The sequence below is a fragment of the Pseudophryne corroboree genome, chromosome 4 (genome assembly GCF_028390025.1).
Source record: "Pseudophryne corroboree isolate aPseCor3 chromosome 4, aPseCor3.hap2, whole genome shotgun sequence".
Taxonomy (NCBI): Eukaryota; Metazoa; Chordata; class Amphibia; order Anura; family Myobatrachidae; genus Pseudophryne; species Pseudophryne corroboree.
Window position 1 is genome coordinate 147,185,268 of NC_086447.1, and position 27,595 is coordinate 147,212,862.

General features: G+C 45.5%; 1 protein-coding gene across 1 annotated transcript in view; it reads left to right on the forward strand.

Annotated features, from left to right (window-relative positions):
- The window catches only part of PXDN (peroxidasin), a 193,269-nt gene that overhangs the window by 104,888 nt on the left and 60,786 nt on the right, over positions 1–27,595 (forward strand). Inside the window, exons 3-4 of the mRNA XM_063915492.1 lie at positions 107–178; positions 20,011–20,082. Coding sequence (XP_063771562.1) covers positions 107–178; positions 20,011–20,082 — 144 coding nt within the window. The remainder of the gene's footprint in view (positions 1–106; positions 179–20,010; positions 20,083–27,595) is intronic.

Genomic DNA, 27,595 nt, shown 5'->3' on the forward strand with positions numbered 1-27,595 from the left:
TGTATATCCTTTTTTTTTAATGTTTCTTTCAAAAATACCTTTTTAACATGTTTCAGTATATAAATGCTAATTTCACTTGTATTGAAGGGATGTTTTTGCTCTTTAGGCTTCTAAACAACAATCAAATAAAAAGAATACCAAGTGGAGCCTTTGAAGATCTTGATAACCTTAAGTACCTGTAAGTAGTTTTTGTCTTTTGACTTCAGTTTTGTGATTCGTAGTTGTTGCATAACTTTGAAGGAATTGCTTGATGTTCCGTTCACAAGACTACTTTTATAATTCTTTGTAAATGATTTGATTTAACTTCCAGCCCATGAGGTTGTACTGCAATAGTTCAGACCATTTTCCTGGGTCAATTGATAACATGCGGGTAATGCTAGATTAGTGACCTATCAGGATAAGAAGGGAAAGCGACCAGATCAAGGTAATTGTAGACTGGGGTAGAGGGAAGGCAGTGACTGGATCATGTTAATGCAAGATTTTACAGAGAACTGTGACTACATCGGGGTATGGTAATCAGTGAAAACTAGTGTCCCAGCTAGGTTATTTTGGCAGGATGCATGCGCACCTATTCACCGCAAATGGTGAGAGGGGGCATTTTAACTATACCCTTCCTCCACGTCCCTTAGGTAGGACTGTGAGACAGTTGAGGTACTGTGTCAGGTCGCTGTTGGGTGGTATGTCATGGTCCTGGTATATTTTTTGATTCTATAGATGTTATTAGCAAAAATGACTAAACTAAACCCTCTTGTGTCAAAGTTGCATACTTCTGCACATGTATGCGTTTGGATCTGCATGTGAGTGTACAGGTCAACGGTGAATGCAGCATTTATCTAGCAGTGATGGTTTATAATAAGTTCTCAGCAGCACATGCCAAGGATTTGCCATCTAGCGTGTATAATTACTGGCCTGAATAATCAGTATTAGTTCATGAAGATTGCCTATGAGTGTACACCTCTTTGCATGCTCATTCCACTTTTCTGACCATAAGATTTGTTGCCTGTTGGGTGTCCCACTGTGCCTTTGTGTCCATTCACTTTGTACAGATGTGTCCTCTTACATCCTTGCTGCAGTCACGCTAAACAGCCCTTGAAATCGCGCCATGCCTTGGCGGCACTCAGTAGCGCTGAGCGTCTTTTTGTGTTTTTTTTTTCTGTAAAAATGCATCTTACATGCAAAGTGATATAATAAGATGCACAAGCTTCTTCTGATTAAAATGATATGCCACATGCCTATATTCTCTGTGTAATTCTCTGTGGCTCTATCTGCATCCGAAATGCCACATTACAGTGTTTTCCATGAAGACACTGTAACATAGCATTGTGTATGCCATGGGTCTTCAACCTGTGGCCCTCCAGCTGCTGTGGAACTACACATCCCAGCATGCCCTGCCTCAGTTTTAGCATGCTTTAATAGCAAAACTGTGGCAGGTCATACTGGGATGTGTAGTTCCACAGCAGCTGGAGGGCCGCAGGTTGAAGACCCATGGTGTATGCAAACACAGTCGCAGTCACACACAATGTAGACATGTCATTTTAATCAGTAGAATCTGATTGTGCATCCTATTACATTACTTTGCGTCTAAGAAGGCGCTCTGCGCTACCTAGTCACATGGCACTCATGCGTTGTGTAACGTGACTTGTTGCGCATGGAGCAGAGATGTAAGATGACACATCTGTAGGCCTGCATATGTAAAAATCCACCACACGAGCTGCCGTAGTACTCACTCCTGCATCAGACCCTTTGTTCTGCCTTTGCACAAAATAACTCACAAGCCACACAGTGTATTGCCAAGACCCATTGCAAAGGGGTAGGGCCTGGCAATGTTGCTGTAGCTTCCAAAACATCTTTTAAATTGTGAAAAGAGGGTATGGCTTCTGAGCATGGCCCTCAGGGAGGGTGCAGAAGCATGCAGAGGTGGGCTGTGCCCTCTGTGTATAAATGTAAGTTTAATTTACTTCTCTTTATCCAAGTATAGAAAGTTCTAGAACTAGAATACATGCTTTGTTCTGGAGAGTTGTTTTAAGCCTTCCTACTTGCAGCTGCAGTCTCTCTAGTTTTACATGGAATTGAACAACAATGGAGCCAATCCAACGTTTGGATCAGTCACAGACCCACTGATATGGAAAGAATGAAGCAAGATATGAAAGTGAGGGATTACTGGGGCAGGAAGTGTGACTACTACTCCTCTATTAGAGTTATATTATACGATCCACTTCAGTCAAAACATCTAAATTCATCTCTGAAGAACATACTTTATAGTTTATAGTACATACTGTACATATTTGTGTCGAATAGGGGTACCTTGAGCTCCTCAGAGTAATGGCCTTAAAATGTAACCATTAACTTTAAAATCATCCACTTTTGTAACAGTGATTGCAGCATTTATCTGGTAGTATCCAGACATTCTGAGCCCAATAGTGTTCACATACACATCGCACTTTGCTGTGCACATTGGGGGTAATTCAGATCTGATTGCTGGGCAGCGATCACATAGTGGCCGCCTACAGGGAGAGTGTATTTTAGCTGTGCAAGTGTGCGAACGCATGTGTAGAGAGATTTTGTGCAGTCTCTGCGCAGCCCAGGACTTACTCAGCCGCTGCGATCACATCAGGCTGTCTGGACCGGATTTGACCTCAGAGACCCTCCCTGCTAATGCTTGGTCCCGCCTGCGTTTTTCCAAACACTCCCTGAGAACGGTCAGTTGCCACCCACAAACGCCCTCTTCCTGTCAATCTCCTTGCGAACGCCCGTGCGAATGGATACTTCGCACAAACCCGTTGCTGACCGGCGATCCCGTTTGCAGCCGTCCATCACTCCTGCGCATTGTGGTGCATATGCATGCGCAGTTCGGATCTGATTACCCGCTGTGCGAAAACGCACAGCAACGATCCGATTTGAATTACCCCCATTGTGTCATCGGTGCATTCCTGTTGCAGCATACAGTACATGTTCTACCCGTACACATGGCCAAGGCATGGTCAAAGTGTGAGCTTACAATACAGAGAACATTGCAAATCATATGAAGTGGAGGATAACCTCTATTTTTACATGTCAGGGGCTAGTAGTAATGTTGCAAAAAAGTAATTCATGGGTCTATTTGCTAAGCCTTGAAGAGAGATAAAGTGGATGGAGATAAAGTACCAGCCAATCAGCTCCTAACTGTCATATTACATGCTGTGTCTGAAAAATGACAGAAGCTGGTTGGCTGGTACTTTATTTCTTAAAAAGGGATTGGGTGTATAAAATGCCTCTAAATATTTAATCCGCAATACATATTAATATATGTAGCAGTACTTGGAGTAATTTCAAAGAGAAACACCAGGAATGTCTGCCTAAACAACAAAATACACAGAAACTTCCTCGCCTTAATTAAATTTTATTTTTTTAGTGAGATTGTGCTCAAAATACGAAATTTCAGTAGGGAATGCTATGGCCCCAATCTACGACCTAAAACACTTGTGTTATAAATAAACACCATTGATAATGGGATTCAGTAGATTTTTACATATTAGAAGCTTATGGGTACATTTACTAAGCAGTGATAAGAGCGGAGAAGTTGCCCATGGCAACCAATCAGCACTGAAGTAACAGCTATAATTTGCATACTATAAAATGATACAGAGCTGCTGATTGGTTGATGGGGAAATTTCTCCACTGGCTCACTTCTCCGCTCTTATCACTGCTTAGTAAATGTACCCCATAAGCTTCTAATATGTAAAAATCTACTGAATCCCATTATCAATGGTGTTTATTTATAACACAAGTGTTTTAGGTCGTAGATTGGGGCCATAGCATTCCCTACTGACCACGGCCTGGGTTTCCGGACTCCAGGATCATTGTGTGACGCCAACGTAGCTGAGCCTGCCTGACCCCACCCTCTGCTGTCTGCCGCTTACCTGAGAAGTAGTCTGCCTGTGGGGGTTGGTGTCCCCGCAGGTACCCCCTGTGGCTGCCCGTTGATGTCTGTCCCCAGGGAGTGCCTCTGACCAGCTCCCTCCATTAGTACCTACACAGCTGCAGCTGCACATGTAGACTGAAGGATTTATAGAAATAAAAGAGAGTTTGACAGGGGCCTCCAAGCCTCCTGTTACGCCACTGCCTAATCTGTTCCAGTCTGCATTGTTCCAAACCATTGCTGCTGACCAGTTACAAACAAATAAACCTGGCCAATGTACAGAATATTATAAGCAGGTGATGTACAGTATGTAAAGAGATCATCATAGGGGGTCATTCCGAGTTGTTCGCTCGTTACCGATTTTCGCAATGGAGCGATTAAGGCAAAAATGCGCATGGTACGCAGTGCGCATGCGCTAAGTATTTTAGCACAAAATTTAGTAGATTTACTCACGTCCGAACGAAGAATTTTCATCGTTGAAGTGATCGGAGTGTGATTGACAGGAAGTGGGTGTTTCTGGGCGGAAACTGACCGTTTTGTGGGAGTGTGCGGAAAAATGCAGGTGTGCCAGGATAAAACGCAGGAGTGTCTGGAGAAACGGGGGAGTGGCTGGCCGAATGCAGGGCGTGTTTGTGACGTCAAACCAGGGACTAAACGGACTGAGCTGATCGCAATCTGTGAGTAGGTCTCGAGCTACTCAGAAACTGCTAAGAATTATTTATTCGCAATTCTGCTACTCTTTTGTTCGCAATTCTGCTAAGCTAAGAAACACTCCCAGAGGGTGGCGGCCTAACGTGTGCAATGCTGCTAAAAGCAGCTAGCGAGCGAACAACTCGGAATGAGGGCCATAGAGAACAATTTTATGGAATTAATGTAAATAAGAACACAGACGTGCAGCAGCTTCTGTGGAGATTCAGCATTACTTTCTGTGCATGTTACATCGCACCCTCACATGAGGATGATACTGTATGGTTATGCTAGTCAGGTGTAAGGGATAGTAAGCCGTGTGCTAAGCAGAAGAAGCAGGGGCTATCCCAGTAGAAGGAAAATGTCAGGAGTATTAAGGGATGTGTGAGTTATTTTGGTAAGCAGCAGAAACATGCCGCTTCTGAGACACAGGTGTGAAACCAGCCTATTGAGAGTGGAATCTGCACCCCAAGGAGTTGACACATCTCTCATAAGCAGAATGTTACTGTCAGCAAGTAATAAATGAGATGCCTTGTTTGAAGTGGCTGGCCTTCTATACAGCACTCTCAGTTCATTTCAGGTGGCCAAGCCCTCCAGCACTCATCCTGTTACAACCTGCCATATTTATTTAAGTTGCCACGATAAGACCACTACAATACGTGTACAGTTCTCTTTTTTTTTTTTTCTTTTTTCTTTTCTTCTCTCTCTCTGCTTCATATTCCTTATGGGTAATCGTGCATATGTTTTTATTAGAACTTTGAGTTTTCAGACACTAGATGTTTTGTTGTGTCTATCTTCAAACACCAATCTATCCATGTTGTCTTGTTATGATAGAAAAACAGGCCATGTTCTTCATGAATGTAGAGAACATATGAGACAGCTACTAAATAATAGCTGGGGCAACAGGATCCTTGAAAAAAACGGGTTCACTACGGCTGGCCGGCGGTCGGGCTCCCGGCGACCAGCATACCGGCGCCGGGAGGCCGACCGCCGGCTTACCGACAGTGTGGCGAGCGCAAATGAGCCCCTTGCAGGCTCGCTGCGCTCGCCACGCTACGGGCACGATGGCGCGCTACGCGCGCCACACTATTTTCTCTATCGTCCTAGTGGATGCTGGGGTTCCTGAAAGGACCATGGAAATAGCGGCTCCGCAGGAGACAGGGCACAAAAGTAAAGCTTTCCGATCAGGTGGTGTGCACTGGCTCCTCCCCCTATGACCCTCCTCCAAGCCAGTTAGATTTTTGTGCCCGGCCGAGAAGGGTGCAATCTAGGTGGCTCTCCTAAAGAGCTGCTTAGAAAAGTTTAGCTTAGGTTTTTTATTTTACAGTGAGTCCTGCTGGCAACAGGATCACTGCAACGAGGGACTTAGGGGAGAAGAAGTGAACTCACCTGCGTGCAGGATGGATTGGCTTCTTGGCTACTGGACATCAGCTCCAGAGGGACGATCACAGGTACAGCCTGGATGGTCACCGGAGCCTTGCCGCCGACCCCCTTGCAGATGCTGAAATAAGAAGAGGTCCAGAATCGGCGGCAGAAGACTCCTCAGTCTTCTAAAGGTAGCGCACAGCACTGCAGCTGTGCGCCATTTTCCTCTCAGCGCACTTCACACGGCAGTCACTGAGGGTGCAGGGCGCTGGGAGGGGGGCGCCCTGGGAGGCAAATGAAAACCTATTTTGGCTAAAAATACCTCACATATAGCCTCCGGAGGCTATATGGAGATATTTAACCCCTGCCAGAATCCGTTAAGAGCGGGAGACGAGGCCGCTGAAAAAGGGGCGGGGCCTATCTCCTCAGCACACAGCGCCATTTTCCCTCACAGAAAGGCTGGAGGGAAGGCTCCCAGGCTCTCCCCTGCACTGCACTACAGAAACAGGGTTAAAACAGAGAGGGGGGGCACTAATTTGGCGTTAGAAATATATAAAAAAGATGCTATAAGGGAAAACACTTATATAAGGTTGTCCCTATATAATTATAGCGTTTTTGGTGTGTGCTGGCAAACTCTCCCTCTGTCTCTCCAAAGGGCTAGTGGGTCCTGTCCTCTATCAGAGCATTCCCTGTGTGTGTGCTGTGTGTCGGTACGTGTGTGTCGACATGTAGGAGGACGATGTTGGTGAGGAGGCGGAGCAATTGCCTGTAATGGTGATGTCACTCTCTAGGGAGTCGACACCGGAATGGATGGCTTATTTAGGGAATTACGTGATAATGTCAACACGCTGCAAGGTCGGTTGACGACATGAGACGGCCGACAAACAATTAGTACCGGTCCAGACGTCTCAAAAACACCGTCAGGGGTTTTAAAACGCCCGTTTACTTTAGTCGGTCGACACAGACACAGACAGGGACACTGAATCCAGTGTCGACGGTGAATAAACAAACGTATTCCTTATTAGGGCCACACGTTAAAGGCAATGAAGGAGGTGTTACATATTTCTGATACTACAAGTACCACAAAAGAGGGTATTATGTGGGATGTGAAAAAACTACCATAGTTTTTCCTGAATCAGATAAATTAAATAAAGTGTGTGATGATGCGTGGGTTCCCCCCGATAGAAAATTATGGGCGGTATACCCTTTCCCGCCAGAAGTTAGGGCGCGTTGGGAAACACCCCTTAGGGTGGATAAGGCGCTCACACGCTTATCAAAACAAGTGGCGGTACCGTCTATAGATAGGGCCGTCCTCAAGGACCAGCTGACAGGAGGCTGGAAAATATCATAAAAAGTATATACACACATACTGGTGTTATACTGCGACCAGCGATCGCCTCAGCCTGGATGTGCAGAGCTGGGGTGGCTTGGTCGGATTCCCTGACTAAAAATATTGATACCCTTGACAGGGACAGTATTTTATTGACTATAGAGCATTTAAAGGATGCATTTCTATATATGCGAGATGCACAGAGGGATATTTGCACTCTGGCATCAAGAGTAAATGCGATGTCCATAACTGCCAGAAGATGTTATGGACACGACAGGGGTCAGGTGATGCAGATTCCAAACGGCACAAAGGTGTATTGCCGTATAAAGGAAGAGGAGTTATTTGGGGTCGGTCCATCGGACCTGGTGGCCACGGCAACTGCTGGAAAATCCACCGTTTTTACCCTAAGTCACATCTCTGCAGAAAAAGACACCGTCTTTTCAGCCTCAGTCCTTTCGTCCCTATAAGATCATATCTGCCCAGGGATAGAGGAAAGGGAAGAAGACTGCAGCAGGCAGCCCATTCCCAGGAACAGAAGCGTTCCACCGCTTCTGACAAGTTCTCAGCATGGCGCTGAGACCGTACAGGACCCCTGGATCCTACAAGTAGTATCCCAGGGGTACAGATTGGAATGTCGAGACGTTTCCCCTTCGCAGGCTCCTGAAGTCTGCTTTACCAAGGTCTCCCTCCGACAAGGAGGCAGTATGGGAAAAAATTCACAAGCTGTATTCCCAGCAGGTGATAATTAAATTACCCCTCCTACTACAAGAAAAGGGGTATTATTCCACACTATATTGTGGTACTGAGGCCAGAAGGCTAGGTGAGACTTATTCTAAATCTAAAAATTTTTTGAACACTTACAAAGGTTCAAATCAAGATGGAGTCACTCAGAGCAGTGATAACGAACAGGAAGAAGGGGACTATATAGTGTCCCGGGACATCAGGGATGCTTACCTCTATGTCCCAAATTTGCCCTTCTCACTAAGGGTACCTCAGGTTCGTGGTGCAGAACTGTCACTATCAGTTTCAGACGCTGCCGTTTGGATTGTCCACGGCACCCCGGGTCTTTACTAAGGTAATGGCCGAAATGATGATTCTTCTTCGAAGAAAAGGCGTCTTAATTATCCCTTACTTGGACGATCTCCTGATAAGGGCATAGTCCAGGGAACAGTTGGAGGTAGGAGTAGCACTATCTCGGATACTGCTACAACAGCACGGGTGGATTCTAAATATTCCAAAATCGCAGCTGATCCCGACGACACGTCTGCTGTGCCTAGGGATGATTCTGGACACAGTCCAGAAAAAGGTGTTTCTCCCGAAAGAGAAAGCCAGGGAGTTATCCGAGCTAGTCAGGAACCTCCTAAAAACAGTGCATCATTGCACAAGGGTCCTGGTAGAAAATGGTGGCTTCCTACGAAGCAATTCCATTCGGCAGATTTCACGCAAGAACTTTTCAGTGGGATCTGCTGGACAAATGGTCCGGATCGCATCTTCAGATGCATCAGCGGATAACCCTATATCCAAGGACAAGGGTGTCTCTCCTGTGGTGGTTATAGAGTGCTCATCTTCTAGAGGGCCGCAGATTCGGCATTCAGGATTGGATGCTGGTGACCACGGAGCCCAGCCCGAGAGGCTGGGGAGCAGTCACACAAGGAAAAAATTTCCAGGGAGTGTGATCAAGTATGGAGACTTTTCTCCACATAAATATACTGGAGCTAAGGGTAAATTTATAATGCTCTAAGCTTAGCAAGACCTCTGCTTCAAGGTCAGCCGGTATTGATCCAGTGGGAAAAACATCACGGCAGTCGCCCACGTAAACAGACAGGGCGACACAAGAAGCAGGAGGGCAATGGCAAAAACTGCAAGGACTTTTCGCTGGGCGGAAAATCATGTGATAGCACTGTCAGCAGTGTTTCATCCCGGGAATGGAAACTGGGAAGCAGACTTCCTCAGCAGGCACGACCTCCACCCGGGAGAGTGGAAACTTCATCGGGAAGTTTTTTCCACATGATTGTAAACCGTTGGGAAATACCAAAGGTGGACATGATGGCGTCCCGTCTGAACAAAACACGGGACAGGTATTGCGCCAGGTCAAGAGACCCTCAGGCAATAGCTGTGGACGTTCTGGTAACACCGTGGGTGTACCAGTCGGTGTATGTGTTCCCTCCTCTGCTTCTCATACCTAAGGTGCTGAGAATTATAAGACGTAGAGGAGTAAGAACTATACTCATGGCTCCGGATTGGCCAAGAAGGACTTGGTACCCGGAACTTCAAGAGATGTTTACAGAGGTCTTATGGCCTCTGCCGCTAAGAAGGGACTTGCTTCAGCAAGTACCATGTCTGTTCCAAGACTTACCGCAGCTGCGTTTGTTGGCATGGCGGTGGAACGCCGGATCCTAAGGGAAAAAGGCATTCCGGAAGAGGTCATTCCTACCCTGGTCAAAGCCAGAAAGGAGGTGACCGCACAACATTATCACCACATGTGGCGAAAATATGTTGCGTGGTGTGAGGCCAGGAAGGCCCCACAAAGAAATTTCAACTCGGTCGATTCCTGCATTTCCTGCAAACAGGAGTGTCTTTGGGCCTCAAATTGGGGTCCATTAAGGTTCAAATTTCGGCCCTGTCAATTTTCTTCCAGAAAGAATTGGCTTCAGTTCCTGAAGTCCAGAACTTTGTCAAGGGAGTATTGCATATACAACCCTCTTTTGTGCCTCCAGTGGCACTGTGGGATCTCAACGTAGTTCTGGGATTCTTCAAATCACATTGGTTTAAAACCAGTCAAATCTGTGGATTTGAAGCATCTCACATGAAAAGTGACCATGTTCTTGGCCCTGGCCTGGACCAGGCGAGTGTCAAATTGGTGGTTTTTTTCTCAAAAAAGCCCATATTTGTTTGTCCATTCGGACAGGGCAGAGCTGCGGACTCGTCCCCAGTTCTCTCCCTAAGGTGGTGTCAGTGTTTCACCTGAACCAGCTTATTGTGGTGCCTTGCACCTACTAGGGACTTGGAGGACTCCAAGTTGCTAGATGTTGTCAGGGCCCTGAAAATATAGGTTCCAGGACGGCTGGAGTCAGGAAAACTGACTTGCTGTTATCCTGTATGCACCCAACAAACTGGGTGCTCTTGCTTTTAAGCAGACTATTGCTAGTTGGATGTGTAATACAATTCAGCTTGCACATTCTGTGGCAGGCCTGCCACAGCCAAAATATGTAAATGCCCATTCCACAAGGAAGGTGGGCTCATCTTAGGCGGCTGCCCGAGGGGTCTCGGCTTTACAACTTTGCCGAGCGGTTATTTAGTCAGGGGCAAACACGTTTGAAAAATCCTACAAATTTGATACCCTGGCTAAGGAGGACCTGGAGTTCTCTCATTCGGTGCTGCAGAGTCATCCGCACTCTCCCGCCCGTTTGGGAGCTTTGGTATAATCCCCATGGTCCTTTCAGGAACCCCAGCATCCACTAGGACGATAGAGAAAATAAGAATTTACTTACCGATAATTCTATTTCTCGGAGTCCGTAGTGGATGCTGGGCGCCCATCCCAAGTGCGGATTATCTGCAATACTTGTACATAGTTACAAAAATCGGGTTATTATTGTTGTGAGCCATCTTTTCAGAGGCTCCGCTGTTATCATACTGTTAACTGGGTTTAGATCACAAGTTGTACGGTGTGATTGGTGTGGCTGGTATGAGTCTTACCCGGGATTCAAAATTCCTCCCTTATTGTGTACGCTCGTCCGGGCACAGTACCTAACTGGCTTGGAGGAGGGTCATAGGGGGAGGAGCCAGTGCACACCACCTGATCGGAAAGCTTTACTTTTGTGCCCTGTCTCCTGCGGAGCCGCTATTTCCATGGTCCTTTCAGGAACCCCAGCATCCACTACGGACTCCGAGAAATAGAATTATCGGTAAGTAAATTCTTATTTTATTCTCCCTCTATGGGGGTCGTGGACCCCCACGAGGGAAAATAAGTGTCGGTATGCCGGCTGTCGGGCTCCCGGCGCCGGTATACTGAGCGCCGGGAGCACGACCGCCGGCATACAGGAGACCACCCAAAAAAAACATGCTTTAACATTTGCTGTTCTAGTACTGTACCACAACGAATGCAGATGGCTGTAATTGCGTGCGCAGCACTAAATGTGTATATATAATCACTAGAGATGCGCGGCTGGCACTTTTCGTGATTTGTGTTTTTGTTCTAATTACATTTTCGTGTTTTGGTTTTGGCTTGGTTTTTCCAAAACCACCCTTTCGTGTTTTGGTTTTGGATCTGGATGTTTTTTGAAAAACAAAACAAAAAAACAGCTAATCACAGAATTTGGGGGTAATTTTGCTCCTACAGTATTATTAACCCCAATAACAATCATTTCCAGTCTATTCTGAACAATTATTGTTTTTAGGCCTAAAAGTTGCACCGAGGTGGCTGTTTGACTAAGTTAAGTGACACAAGTGTGCGGCACAAACACCTGTCCCATCTAGGAGTGGCACTGCAGTTACAGACGATGGCACTTAAAAAAAACTAGTCCCCAAACAGCACATGATGCAAAAAAGAGAAAGAGGTACAAGATGGAATTGTCCTTGGGCCCTCCCACCCACCCTTGTTGTATAAACAGGACATGCACACTTTAACAACCCAATCATTTCAGCGACAGGGTCTGCCACACGACTGTGGCTGAAATGACTGGTTTGTTTGGGCCCCCACCAAAAAAGAAGCAATCAATCTCTCCTTGCACAAACTGGCTCTACAGAGGCAAGATGTCCACCTCATCGTCATCCTCCGATTCCTCACCCCTTTCACCGTGTACATCCTCCTCACTGAGTATTAATTCGTCCCCACTGGAATCCACCATCACAGGTTCCTGTGTACTTTCTGGATGCAATTGCTGGTAAAGGTCTTCCCGGAAGACTTTATAATTCGTTTTGATGAACATCATCTTCTCCACATTTAGTGGAAGTAACCTCCTACGCCGATCGCTGACAAGGTTACCGGCTGCACTAAACACTCTTTCGGAGTACACACTGGAGGGGGGGGCAACTTAGGTAAAATAAAGCCAGTTTGTGGAAGGGCCTCCAAATTGCCTCTTTTTCCTGCCTGTATACGTATGGACTGTCAGACATGCCTACTTGGATGCTGTCACTCATATAATCCTCCACCATTCTTTCAATGGTGACAGAATTATATGCAGTGACAGTAGACATGTCAGTAATTGTTGGCAGGTCCTTCAGTCCGGACCAGATGTCTGCTTTATCCTTTTCCTTGCAGCCCCAGTGGCGGGAGAAATTGAAAGAGGAGCTGTTGACGCGTCACGTGCCGCTTGAGTTGACAATTTACTAACCAGCAGGCCTTTGCACCTCTGCACACTTGTGTCTGCTGGAAAGAGAGAGACAACATAGGCTTTAAACCTAGGATCGAGCACGGTGGCCACAATGTAGTGCTCTGATTTCAACAGATTGACCACCGTTGAATCCTGGCAAAGCGAATGAAGGGCTCCATCCACAAGTCCCACATACTTTGCGGAATCGCTCCGTCTTAGCTCCTCCTTCAATTTATCCAGCTGCTTCTGCAAAAGCCTGATGAGGGGAATGACCTGACTCAAGCTGGCAGTGTCTGAACTGACTTAATGTGTGGCAAGTTCGAAGGGTTGGAGAACCTTGCACAAGACGGAAATCATTCTCCACTGCGCTTGAGTCAGGTGCATTACCCCTCCTTTGCCTATATCGTAGGTGGATGTATAGGCTTGAATGGCCTTTTGCTACTCCTCCATCCTCTGAAGCATATAGAGTGTTGAATTCCACCTCTTTACCACCTCTTGCTTCAGTTGATGGCGGGGCAGGTTCAGGAGTGTTTGCTGGCGCTCCAGTCTTCGGCACGCAGTGGCAGAATGCCGAAAGTGGCCCGCAATTTTCCGGGCCACTGACAGCATCTGCACACCCCTCTCATTTTTCAGAAAATTCTGCACCACCAAATTAACTGTATGTGCAAAACATGGGACGTGCTGGAATTTGCCCAGTTGTAATGCACGCACAATATTGGTGGCGTTATCCGATATCACAAATCCCCAGGAAAGTCTAATTGGGGTAAGTAATTCTGCAAAGATGTTCCTCAGTTTCCGTAAGAGGTTGTCAGCTTTGTGCCTCTTATGGAAAGCGGTGATACATAGCATAGCCTGCCTAGGAATGAGTTGGTGTTTGCAAGATGCTGCTACTGGTGCCACTGCGGGAGGCCATACATCTCCCAGTGGGCTGTTACAGTCATATAGACCTTAGTCTGCCCTGTTCCACTTGTCCACATGTCCGTGGTTAAGTGGACACTGGCTACTACCGCATTTTTTAGGACACTGGTGACTCTCTTTCTGACGTCTGTGTACATTCTCGGTATCGCCTGCCTAGAGAAGGGGAACCTAGATGGGATTTGCTACCGGGGACACAGTACCTCAAACAAATCTTTTTAATGACTCTGAACTAATGGTGGATACCGGACGCACCTCTAACACCAACATAGCTGTCAAGGCCTCAGTTATCTGCTTTGCAAAAGGATGACTGCTGTCATATTTCATCTTCCTCACAAAGGACTGTTGGACAATCAATTGCTTACTGGAAGTAGTACAAGTGGTCTTCCGACTTCCCCTCTGGGATGACGATCGACTCCCAGCAGCAACAACAGCATCAACAGCAGGCGTACCACTCAAGGATCCTACGGAGGAACCCCGGTTAGGAGAGGACTCCTCAGTCTTGACAGTGACATGGCCTGCAGGACTACGGTCGTTCCTGACTGAGGAGGAATTTGACATTGAGGTAGTTGGTGGTGTGGCTTGCAGGAGCTTGGGTACAAGAGGAAGACGGGATTTAGGTGTCAGTGGACTGCATACGCTCTTACCCAAAGTTTCTGAACTTGACAGTGACTTCTGATGAATGTGCAGCAGGTGACGTATAAGGGAGGATGTTCCTGGGTGGTTAACATCCTTACCCCTACTTATTACAGATTGACAGAGGCAACAGGTGGCTTGACATCTGTTGTCCGGATTTGAGGAGAAATAATTCCACACCGAAGAGGTGGCTTTTTTGGTAGTTTGCCCACTCATCACAATGGGCTTCTTCGTCCCAAGGACAACAGGTGTCTTCCCCGGTGCCTGACTTAAACAAACTACATCACCATCAGAATCCTCATCGTCAACTTCCTCCTCAGCGCCAGCAACACCCATATCCTCATCCTGGTGTACTTCAACAGTGACTTCTTCAGTTTGAATATCAGGAACTGGACTGTGGGTGCTCCTTCCAGCACTTGCATGGGGCGGCGTGCAAATGGTGGAAGGAGCCACCTCTACCCGTCCAGTGTGGGGAAGGTCAGGCATCGCAACCGCCGACACAATTGGACTCTCCTTGGGGATTTGTGATACCATCTCAGAGTGCACAGTTCTTTTCTGTGCTCTTTCCAGCTTAACAATTTTTATTTTTCTAGCGGGAGGATGAGGGCTTCCATCATCATGTGAAGCCTAAACACTAGTCATGAACATAGTCCAGGGCCTCAGCCGTACCTTGCCACTCCGTGTCGTAAATGGCATATTGGCAAGTTTACGTTTCTCCTCGGACGATTTAAATTTTCTTTTTTTGATTCTTTTTACTGAACTTTGGCTTTTTGGATTTTACACGTCTTCTACTATCACATTGGGCATCGCCCTTGGCAGACGACGTTGATGGCATTTCATCGTCAATGTCATGACTAGTGGCAGAAGCTTCAGCACTAGGAGGAAGTGGTTCGTCTTGATCTTTCCCTATTTTCTCCTCAAAAGTTTGGTTCTCAACTATTTTTTGGGAGTTATAAGAGACAATATGTGTCACAGTAATGACTGGAATTACTGATGACACAGGACACTACCAATGGTCTGATGCAGCCTAACAGGTTGTTATAATTGTTATACTGCAGCAGTGGATATATAGCAGCAGCGTATATCGTCACTGGAATTACTGATGACACAGGACACTACCACTGCTCTGATGCAGCCCAACAGGTTGTTAATAATAATAATAATATAATTGTAATTTGTTATACTGCAGCAGTGGATATACACTGCTCAAAAAAAATAAAGGGAACACTAAAATAACACATCCTAGATCTGAATGAATGAAATATTCTTATTAAATACTTTGTTCTTTACATAGTTGAATGTGCTGACAACAAAATCACACAAATTATCAATGGAAATCAAATTTATTAACCCATGGAGGTCTGGATTTGGAGTCACACTCAAAATTAAAGTGGAAAAACACACTACAGGCTGATCCAACTTTGATGTAATGTCCTTAAAACAAGTCAAAATGAGGCTCAGTAGTGTGTGTGGCCTCCACGTGCCTGTATGACCTCCCTACAACGCCTGAGCATGCTCCTGATGAGGTGGCGGGTGGTCTCCTGAGGGATCTCCTCCCAGACCTGGACTAAAGCATCCGCCAACTCCTGGACAGTCTGTGGTGCAACGTGGCATTGGTGGATGGAGCGAGATGTGCTCAATTGGATTCAGGTCTGGGGAACGGGCGGGCCAGTCCATAGCATCAATGCCTTCGTCTTGCAGGAACTGCTGACACACTCCAGCCACATGAGGTCTAGCATTGTCTTGCATTAGGAGGAACCCAGGGCCAACCCGCACCAGCATATGGTCTCAAAAGGGGTCTGAGGATCTCATCTCGGTACCTAATGGCAGTCAGGCTACCTTTGGCGAGCACATGGAGGGCTGTGCGGCCCCCCAAAGAAATGCTACCCCACACCATTACTGACCCACTGCCAAACCGGTCATGCTGGAGGATGTTGCAGGCAGCAGAACGTTCTCCTTGGCGTCTCCAGACTCTGACGTATTTCACATGTGCTCAGTGAGAACCTGCTTTCATCTGTGAAGAGCACAGGGTGCCAGTGGCGAATTTGCCAATCTTGGTCTTCTCTGGCAAATGCCAAACGTCCTGCACGGTGTTGGGCTGTAAGCACAACCCCCACCTGTGGACGTCGGGCCCTCATACCACCCTCATGGAGTCTGTTTCTGATCATTTGAGTAGACACATGCACATTTGTGGCTGGCTGGAGGTCATTTTGCAGGGCTCTGGCAGTGCTCCTCCTGTTCCTCCTTGCACAAAGGCGGAGGTAGCGGTCCTGCTGCTGGGTTGTTGCCCTCCTACGACCTCCTCCACGTCTCCTGATGTACTGGCCTGTCTCCTGGTAGCGCCTCCATGCTCTGGACACAACGCTGACAGACACGGCAAACCTTCTTGCCACAGCTCTAATTGATGTGCCATCCTGGATGAGTTGCACTACCTGAGCCACTTGTGTGGGTTGTAGACTCCGTCTCATGCTACCACTAGAGTGAAAGCACCGCCAGCTTTCAAAAGTGACCAAAACATCAGCCAGAAAGCATAGTAGCTGAGAAGTGGTCTGTGGTCACCACCTGCAGAACAACTCCTTTATTGGGGGTGTCTTGCTAATTGCCTATAATTTCCACCTGTTGTCTATTCCATTTGCACAACAGCATGTGAAATTGATTGTCAATCAGTGTTGCTTCCTAAGTGGACAGTTTGATTTCACAGAAGTGTGATTGACTTGGAGTTACATTGTGTTGTTTAAGTGTTCCCTTTATTTTTTTGAGCAGTGTATATAGCAGCAGCGTATATCGTCTGATGACACTGGATATATGGCAGCAGAGAACACCAACACTGTGACTGCCTGGACTGATACAGCACAATACACTGACTACACTGGACTGGTCTGTACAACACAGCACCACTTTACAGCTACACTGGATATATGGCAGCAGAGCACACCAACACTGTGACTGCCTGGACTGATGCAGCACAATACACTGAGTGACTACACTGGACTGGTCTGTACAACACAGCACCACTTTACAGCCACACTGGATATATGGACTGGACTGAGCAGCACAACACTTGTCACCCCACTTTCCCGCCCCAATAAAAAGAGACTGAGCACACTGAATACACGTCCTCTCACTCTCCGAGACTGGGGTGAAAATGGCCGCGACGCGCGGCTCCTTGTATGGAATTTAAATCTCGCCAGAATCCGACAGTGGGATGATGATGTTTTGCCGAGTTCGGGTTTCCGAGTCAAGAGGAAAAATCATAGCCTGGCTCAGATCCGGACTCGGAAGGCAAAATTTTGGGGGGTTCGGTTCTCTGAGAACCGAACCCGCTCATCTCTAATAATCACCTGTATGAGGTATGCTTGTTTGTAGAGTGGTCACTATTATCCGTGCGTACTAGCCACAACCCTATCACTGGTGCAAAAGATTGTCTCTAATACACTTTTCAGACCACATAAATAATTCCGGTATAGACCCTGTATTTTGCCGGGTCGCTGTGCAGTGTGAAAGGGTAATTCCCAAATTCCCAGATCGCCTGACTTGGTAATTCAACCCGGTAATAAAGAAGGGTTATTCCCGGGTCAGGTGCAGTGTGAACGGGTTACCCGGGTCCATGCGACCCGGTACCCGTTCACAGTATAGGGAGAGGCGGCGTGGAGATGATCTAATCTCCAAGCGCCGCCTCCGCACCAGCCTTCCGATGCTTTTATGGTTCCCGCCCCCAATGGCGGGTGGGGTAGCCAGTTCTCAGGATCCAATGCCATGTCTCACCTGGAAAGGACCCGATTCCAATTCCCGGGTGCGACCTCCGCCGTTGCGATCTGAAAGCTGTATTAGTGGGATGTAACATTGTGTACAGATCTGTGTAGCCCACAATTTCATAGACATCCTCTATAAACATTGTCTATGTGAGAACGCCCTATTAGAGCACAGTTACCAGGGCAGATATCAGGGCCCAGCTACCTCTAGGCACAATATTATTAGCCATTCCACCCAACATCCACCCGTTCCCAAGACTCCACAATGCATCATGGGGAAAGTATTTCTTGGTGAAACTGCGGCTTCTTTTTTCAAGTAGCTGCTGCTGAATTGAGTCTCTGGAAAGTTCTGATGCAGGGGGTCTGCTGGGCCGGCCCATCGCCACTTTAGTCACAGGTGACTTTGGTTTGCATGTAAGACTGCATCGCCTGTAGTTGTGTACATTGGTCTCGGCTAGCACACAGTGATTACACGCAAGATACATAGCACACCACAAACAGACTAATATTCAACTCTGCATTAGTCTCGCTCCTTGAAATTATTGAAACGTATTTATTTTTTAAAGCACAATCTTCCTGGTTCAAAAACTGTAATGAGGACAAAAAATGGACTTGTTGGCCTTCTCTAGTAGAATCTGCTAACCAGCACAAGCTTCACCAGCTACTAAAATGCTGATATACAGTAAGGACCCGATGTTTTGAAGGAATTCTGTTTCTCTGTACAGCTCCATTTTTTTTTTTAATCTTTCAAATAAGTGTTAGGCTGGTTTAGGTTGTCTTATACTGGCAAAGGAATACATAGTGACTATGGAGGAGTTGTATCAAACAGTGGAGAGAGATAAAATGGTTAGAGATAAAGGGCCTAATTCTGAGTTAATCGCAGCAGCAAATTTGTTAGCAGTTGGGCAAAACCATGTGCACTGCAGGTGTGGCATATATAACATGTGCAGAGAGAGTTAGATTTGGGTGTGGTGTATTCAAACTGAAATCTAAATTGCAGTGTAAAAATAAAGCAGCCAGTATTTACCCTGCACAGAATAAAAATAACCCACCCAAATCTAACTCTCGCTGCAAATGTTATATCTGCCCCCCCCCCTGCAGTGCACATGGTTTTGCCCAATTGCTAACAAACTTGCTGCTGCGATCAACTCAGATTTACCCCCAAAGTACCAACCAATCGGCTCCTAGTTATTGTTCCAACATAGCCTGTACTTGGAAGCTGATTGTCTGGTACTTTATCTCTCTCCACTTTAACTCTCAAAGATGTGATACATCTCCCCCTAACTCAACCTTCAGCTGGTTGGCATTGATTTAAATGTCGATTGTTGACACTAACTATGACCGAATGTTGACATAGGAAATTTTAACATTCTAATAATGTTGACGGTTCTTTTACGGTTAGCATAGGGATATAATTTCAGAAAAATGGACCACATTTCAACAATGTCAAAATTACATGAGTTTAGACACATTGAAAGATAACATGGTTAATGTCAAAATGACGACCATGTCAGCATTCTCATATTGACCTAATAAATGGCGTCATTGTAAATGTCTCCATGGTATTCAGTATCCCATCCCTTCTGTGTCTTATTTTCATAATCACTAAAACCAAAAAGTATTATGGAAATTGACAGGACATCCTAAAACTTGACTCTCTGGCAGGAGCCTTTAAATACTGCATTTATAAATGTGTTTATTTAATTAGCTAGTATTATACGCCAAACACCTTATACCCAGTCAAACACCTTACACTCAAATGCTTAAACGTTCGGAATAGCCAGAGAGAGTATTAAAACAAATTCTGTGCAATTTTAGTTTTTCTTCATCAGTGTGTGTTTTGTTCTGTAATCAGCAAATGTTTGTGATAGTGTTACAAAGTCTCTTTGTTTGTCTGCTTAAAGTGTGTCCGTTAGCTCTGTGCCTTATCACACCCGTGTTGTCGCTAGTTCCTAAGTATCCACCTGCCATAATTTTGACTATCTCAGCTGACAAATCTCCTCTTGGTAGGCATTAGGTCCACATTAATGTTTTAATGCTCATTGCCACCTCCTCAATCTCATTGCTGCTTTTTTTTTCCTGTATACTAATTCTGCTGATTGTTTCTTGTTTCAGCTACTTGTACAAGAATGAAATCCAATCCATTGACAGGCAAGCATTTAAAGGACTTGCCTCTCTAGAACAACTGTAAGTGGCTATTGTATTGTATTTGTGTAGTTGTCGCATTACCTGCCCCCCCCCCCCCCCCCCCACCCCCGTACAGACCTGTAGCACAAAGGAAATGTCCTTACAAATGTTCTGTATTTTTTTTTTCCTAATAGTGAATGTTTTGTTCAATCTGTTATGTCTCTATGCACTTTTGCTTGTATTACTATTGTGTTAAGCTTTCTTTGTTATTTTTTATGGTGTTTTTTCTGTAGTTTTACTTTGTGCACATAGGGGCTGGGAGGTAAAAGTAATTGCCTACATTGTGGGTTTGAATTCACAAGGATTTAACATTGTATGTAGCTCTGCTGGGTGAGTGCACGTGAAGGAGACTGGTCATCAGTCAGAGCTGCTCAGTATGAATGCCTAGCAGAACCTAGTTTACCTGGAATTTGAAACACTATTCCACCCCGGGTCAGACTCTGGACAGATCCCATTCCCACTGCGGTTCTGACCCATATTATTCCCGAGTTGTCGTAGTTCACACTGCCCACAGGTGCATTTTCTCATTAACCGGCACTTGGAGATGGTATCTCAAAGTGCCAGGAAATCCAGCTCTCCCCATGCTGCAGACGTTTATACTAAGCCTTACCCGGGTCCTTCCCCGGGCCCACCCTGATACCTACCAGAGAAGGATTGCTGGATCACTGGTTTTTATTTGGGGGGGACCAATTTCCATTGAGCCTTAATCCAGGTTATAACGGCACTAACCCAATTTTAGCAGCAGTGGAAAAGGGGTATAATCTAATTGAGTAGCCAGGTCACCACCAGCATGTCTGGTGGACCTAAAAGAGGAAGCAGTCATCATATCGCTAGTCGGGATCCCAGATGTCACAATGCCGATGCTAGAATCCTGACTAGTAGGGAAATACAGATGCTGGAATCCCAGCTCCAAAGGCTTTCCTCCACGACACCCATAGAGAGAGAATAAATCCTGTTGCGAGCCACCATGCCCGCACCGTGGCAATCGCGGGCTTGCTAGTGCTCGCCCCCGCTGCCGGCATACCCGTGGCTGGGATCCCGCTGTCGGTATACGGGGGAAGATGTATCAAAAATTGGAAAGAGATCAAATGGTTAGAGATAAAGTACCAATATACGCACTGATCCCCCTAAAAGAGCAACCAGAAGGTGATGCACTGACCAGTCATTTTTCAACAGCATTTACCATTATGTACAATAATGGGATGCTTTACCTTGATCAGATTATCATCAGTTATATGGCGGGATGTAATGGTGTCTGAGATCGCCAGAGGTGCGGGATGCCAGCCAATCCTGGAAGTTTTTTAAAGGGCCAATCACTTACAATCATGATTTTGCCTCGTAAGTGATTGGCTCCGGTGATCGCTGATGCCATTACATCCTGCCGATGGTTTGAAACCTTGCACCATGGGTGTAGCCATATAGTATGCAGGGTGGGTGGGTGAGTGACATTGGTGGCCACATTCGTGACTATTCCCCCCACACACTTTATGACTAGCTGTACCTTCTGTCACCCAGGAGGAGAGGTGAGGGAGGCCACACTGCCCAGTTTCGTGGTCAAGTCCCTGGGTGGGTGTGTGTGTGTGTGTGGGGGGGGAATAGTTGCGGGCTGTAGTGAGAGGACTTCAGCCCACCAGAGGTGCAGCAGGGTCATGGCAAAGGACAGCTGGCAGCAGGGAAGGGGCAGAGCTACAGTAACTGCAGTGGCCCCAGAGGTGGCGGAAGCCCATAGCTGGCAGCACATGCGCCCAGTATCTGAGGCGGGAGGCACCTGAGGAGGGAGAGGGGAGCTGGACACCTGAGGAGGGAGAGGGGAGCTAGTGGACAAGGTCCACTGGGACCCCAGAAACAGAAAAGCAATCCCATCAAAACATTTTATACTTTGTTTTTGTATACCGTAATCTTATTAACTGTTGTTACCTAAACACATGTACATATGTGTAAGATTATGACAACATAATCTTGTCCTTATTGCATTAAGTGGCCTGAATGATTGATTAGTTTGTAAATATAAAACCGAGAGTAGATTTATAACTATGTAGCAAGAACATGTTTCAGAATTTCCCAGATTTGAAGTGTACATGCCATACCTAAAATCTAAAACGTTTAGCAAAGCACAAGTGAAAGCCTTATTAGTTAAAGTACCCCTGTGTTATTGAAATAAATGAAAAAAAAAATTAAAACCCGCGGAAGTGGGCAGACATCACAAGTTGGAGAGAAGTTGGCAGGTCTGATAAAGGTTGTTAGGTGTGTGGGGCAGTGTTTTAGTTGGACAGACAAGTTCGGTGGTTGGATGTTTAGAGGAAAGTTGGTGTGATGTAATGTATAGCCAGCTTTAGTAGTACCTAATAGACGCTATTTCCATTCCCCTATTTAAAGACACCTGTTGGCATAAAGGATGTGGGACCGATGTATCTTTTTTTTTTTTACAATGCATGCTTTGTGTCTCTAGACAGTCTAAGATATTTGGGTGTTTGTCAAAGATAATACAGACCATGTAACTTACACTTTTGGCAACCTTTGACACATTATCAGTCAAACCATTATTTCAATGCTTCTTTACTATAAATACATGATAGGCTTACCATACTATCAGTAGCGGATCTTGCCACGGGCAAGCAGCACTTTTGCCCAGGGTGCCGCCTTCCGGAGGGCGCCGCACCATGGCAAGATCCGCCACTGTGCCCCCCGCCGTGCCCCCCCGCTGGTCCCCCGCTGTGAAGGGATCCAGACGCTACGCATCTAGTTTCCCTTCGTGGAGAGGACCTTTGCTGTGCGGTGCGCAATGACGTCATCGCGCACAGCATTGTGGCACAGGCGCTAGGGGTCATAATTGACCTCTAGTGTCTATGCATCCGAGGAGAGGAGCGGCACCGGCGGCTGTCTGCAGCGGTCTGGAATCAGGAGCGGGGATGGAAGTATACTTTTTTTTTCCTTTTCTTTCAGCGGCGCTACAAATGGGGGCGTAACTGACCACGCCCCCATATTAAGCTACGCCCCTAACTTTTTTTTAATTTTATTTTTTTTTTTTTTTTTATTTTGTCCGGGGCGCCACAAGGGCAAGAACCGGCCCTGCATACTATCCCTTTAAACAGGCAACTCATGAATTACACAGGTTCTCTAGCTGCTTAAACCAGGTGAAATGCAGGCTTGAAGTCAGCCAGCCACAGAACCTGAGCAATTCATGAATTTCCTGGATTAAAGGGATATTACGGTAAACCTATATAAATATAAAATGATATACCATTCCAAAACACAAAGGATTTACCCTGTAGGCTCACCATGGGGGAGATGTATGAAGCGTTGGATAGAGTAGAGAAATTGCTTGTAGCAACCAAGCCACTTCTAGCATTTATCTAGTATAGTATTTGAAAAAACACTTGCCCCTAACACATGTTCTTAGTAATGACAAACTGAACATGCAAAACATTCCTCTCTTCTGTAGTATGTTCCCTAAAGCAAGTAGAAAATAATGAATAAACGAATCTAGTACCACAACCTTATGCCAATAACTCATTCATCTGTATTGCACCTGACTAGGTCTCATTAGCGTACACCAAAACAGCGAATTAGATAGTTTTGATTTGGTAGCTGATAGCATATATATGCTGTCCTTTATACAGTGCACTTCTGTGTTAGGTTATTTATAGGCCCATTTAGAATAGATCCATTCAGAGTACAAATCAATTCTAGACGGTATTTGCACCAACAAAAAGCTGTTATGCTAATTAAGTAAAAAAATGATTCAGCAAATGATTAACATGTAAAAAAAAATTATTTTTTATCACATCATCATTTGGGATGTGTTCAATTTGCCGGCTGTCGGGATCCCGGTGGTCAGGATACAGACTCCGGAATCCCAGTAAACAGAGCTATTCCCACTCATGGGTCTCAAAAACACACAGAGTGGGAATAGATTCTGTGGTGAGTGCAGCTAGCCCGCAAGGGGACTCTATGTGCTCACCGCTGCCGGCATTCTGGCAGACGGGATGCCACTGTCGGGATATGGACAACCAGCATCCCGCCCACTGGTCAATCATACGGAGTCCTATTATTTATCTAATGCTACAAACAAAATTATTAATTTGTTCCACTTGTACAAGGGAACTTACAATCTAATTTTATTGACTGGGAATTTGAGGGTGACATTTTATATTTAGAAGTTCACCATGAGCCCATGGAAAGTGGTATACATAAATGGTATACATAAATTGCAGAACGTAACCCCATTGTTGCGGTGTATGCACATGTACTGTATGTTTAAAATATTATTTGTAAAGAAGTGGGGTAATCTGTATAGGAATGTTATCCCCTTGTTACCTATGTATATATGACCCATAGTGAGTAGTGTGTGGGCCCCCTCACTACCTGCGCTTTATAGTCTCCGTACTGTACCACAACATATGTGAACAGGAGGTGAGAAGATTAGAGGGTAAGTGTAGTATACTCATGGGTCACACAGTACAGATAAGCGCTATAGGTGCTTGTGTGGTCCGCAGTCAGAATGATAGAAAGTGCTTCTCTGTAATGTTATATCACATTGTAACTACAGTGCTTGCTATTACAGGTTGATTCTCCCATATCCAAAATTCCAAAATACGGAATATTCCAAAATTAGAGATGTGCGGCAGACACTTCTCATGTTTTTGGTTTTGGATCTGGATCCCCACTCGTGTTTTGGCTCTGGATTGGTTTTGCCAAAACCACCCTTTCGGGTTTTGGATCTGGATGATTTAAAAAAACAACAACATAAAAACAGCTAAAGTCCTACTGTATTATTAACCTCAATAACATTAATTTCCACTCATTTCCAGTCTATTCTGAACATCTCACACATCACAATATTGTTTTTAGGCCAAAAGGTTGCATCAAGGTCACTGGGTGACTAAGCTAAGCGACAGAAGTGTGCGGCACAAACACCTGGCCCATCTAGGAGTGGCACTGCAGTGTTAGACAGGATGGCAGTTTTAAAAAATAGGCCCCAAAAAAGAGCACATAATGCAAAGAAGAAAAAAAAGGTGCAAGATGGAATTGTCCTTGGGCCCTCTGCTCCCACCCACCCATATGTTTAAACAGGACATGCACAGTTTAATAAACCCATAATTTCAGCGTCGGGTGGTTCCCCTGGAAAAAGCTCGCAAACGAATCATAGCTAGCTACAAACATACCACCTTCTTTGATGACTTTTCACATTATGAGAAGAGGCAAGAGGAAGAGGACAGTGATTAAAAATTAAAGTGATTAAAAATTAGAGAGGCACATGCAATCAGGAACAACACACAGGCTTTCACCTCCACTCCTATATTGGTATGGAACAGAAAGGACATCAACCAAGCAAATATATAATTTTTAATTACCACATTACTGGACACACTGAAAAATTAGGGGCCAAAGCCTCCAGAATTCTCCATGTTCAGGGATTAAGATAATCTCTAATTTAATGCTGGGATGCAAATAAACTGGTGTAAACCAAAGGATCAAGATTGAATATTTTCTCCTCCACAGAGTCTGGAGACTTATTTTGTCAAAATCTCGTGGGTTTCTTTTTTCCCATTTTTTTAACTGCATTTTTATTGACATATTTTGTGGCAGATGCCTAATATTTTGTTTTTCACAGCTCCCAGTTACATGCATGTGAGCATACCTGTGTGTCTTGTTTATTTAATTCATATTTTATTTTTAAATAAAGCAGCTCCTAAGATGTTTTAGCAGCCCCTCCTGAGCACCCACAGCAGACCCTGATGGGGCAAATTGAGTTTGAGTGAGTATGGTAAAGTACTAAACAAGACTGTGCAGTGAAATTTGTTCTTGTTGATCCCCTGCCCTAGTGGAGTTTACCACTTTACAGTCGAAACTTATTTCATACTATAAGTAGGACTGTGGGAGGAAGCAATGCTAACCTCTGTGCCCACAGCATGCATCAGCCTGGCAATCCAGACATCTTCCTGGCTGTAAGCCACCATGAGACTCCATACTGGGCATTATTCACTGTTTGTGCCTCACAGGAGCTCCTGGCCCATCTAGTGCTGCAGTGCAATGGGAAGCTGATGCAATGCAAGACCACTGAAACTCTGTTCTTCAAACACCGCAAGGTCTTGCGATAACCCTACGCTGCCCTTAGGAAAAGAAGATACCTGGACAACAAATGCGCATCTTGTAAATAATAAATCAAAATTAAAGTTGACTAATTGGAGCCATTCATTTGAGTGAGTCCCTAACATGAAATAATTGAGAATAACCTCTCTAATGCTTTGGCAGAAAATCTTACTTTTACCTCTCTGGCAGTTGCGTTGGATTATGATTCAGTCTCTTCTGAGTCACACTGACTTTGGCCACAAATGTTTGTCAAAACAGCAATTTCCATTTCCACCTTTGCAGCTATGTTTTCACAAATCTGTTTGTGATGTTGAAGCTTCTTTCATATCTGCTCTAGGCTTTCATTTAAACATAGGATCAAGTACAGTAGCACCCCTGGATTTATACAGCATAGGCAGCACCCCCGGAGAATTACACAGCACAGCAGACAGGCAACAGCACCCCTGGACTTAAACTGCAGTGGGGCAACACCCCTGGACTGTTAGGGCAGAAGAGCAGCACCCCATATAGGGCAGCACCCCTGGAATGATGTGGAAAAGAAAAGATGTGCAAGATGGAATTGTCCTTGGGCCCTCCCACCTACCCTTATGTTGTATAAACAGGACATGCACACTTTAACAAAACAATCATTTCAGCGACAGGGTCTGCCTCATGAATGTGGCTGAAATGATTGGTTTGTTTAGGCCCCCACAAAAAAAAAAAAGCAATTCATCTCTCCTTGTACAAACTGGCTGTACAGTGGCAAGATGTCGTTCTCATCCTCAGATCCCCCTTCAATGTTTACATCCTCATCCACACAGAGAAATAATATTTAAACAAACAAAACCACATCATTTAGGTGTCAGTAGACTGCTTACGCTATTACCCAAAGTTTCTGAGCTTGACAATGACTTATGATGAATGCGCTGCAGGTGACGTATAAGGGAGTATGTTCCTAAGTGGTTAATGCCCTTACCCCTACTTTATTATGGATTGACAAATGCAACAGATGGTTTGACACCTGTTGTCTGGATTTGTGGAGAAATAATTCCACACCGAAGAGGTGGCTTTTTTGGTATTTTGCCCAGGCATAACAATGGGCTTTTTCATCCCATGGCCAACAACTGTCTCCACTGGTGCATTATTCAAACAAACCACATCACCAGCAGAATCCTCATTGTCAACTTCCTCCGCAGCGCCAGCTACACCAATATCTTCCTCATCCTGGTGTACTTCTACAGTGACATCCTCAATCTCAATATCAGCAAATGGACTGGCGGTGCTCCTCCCTGCACATGCAGAGCGCGTTCAAATGGTGGTAGGAACCTCCTCTTCCCATACTATGTTGTGATGGTCGGGCCTAGACATCGCAACCGCGGACAGTGCCAGCACCCCTTTAATTTTACAGCATACAAGACAAGGCCAGTGTACATTTATTTTA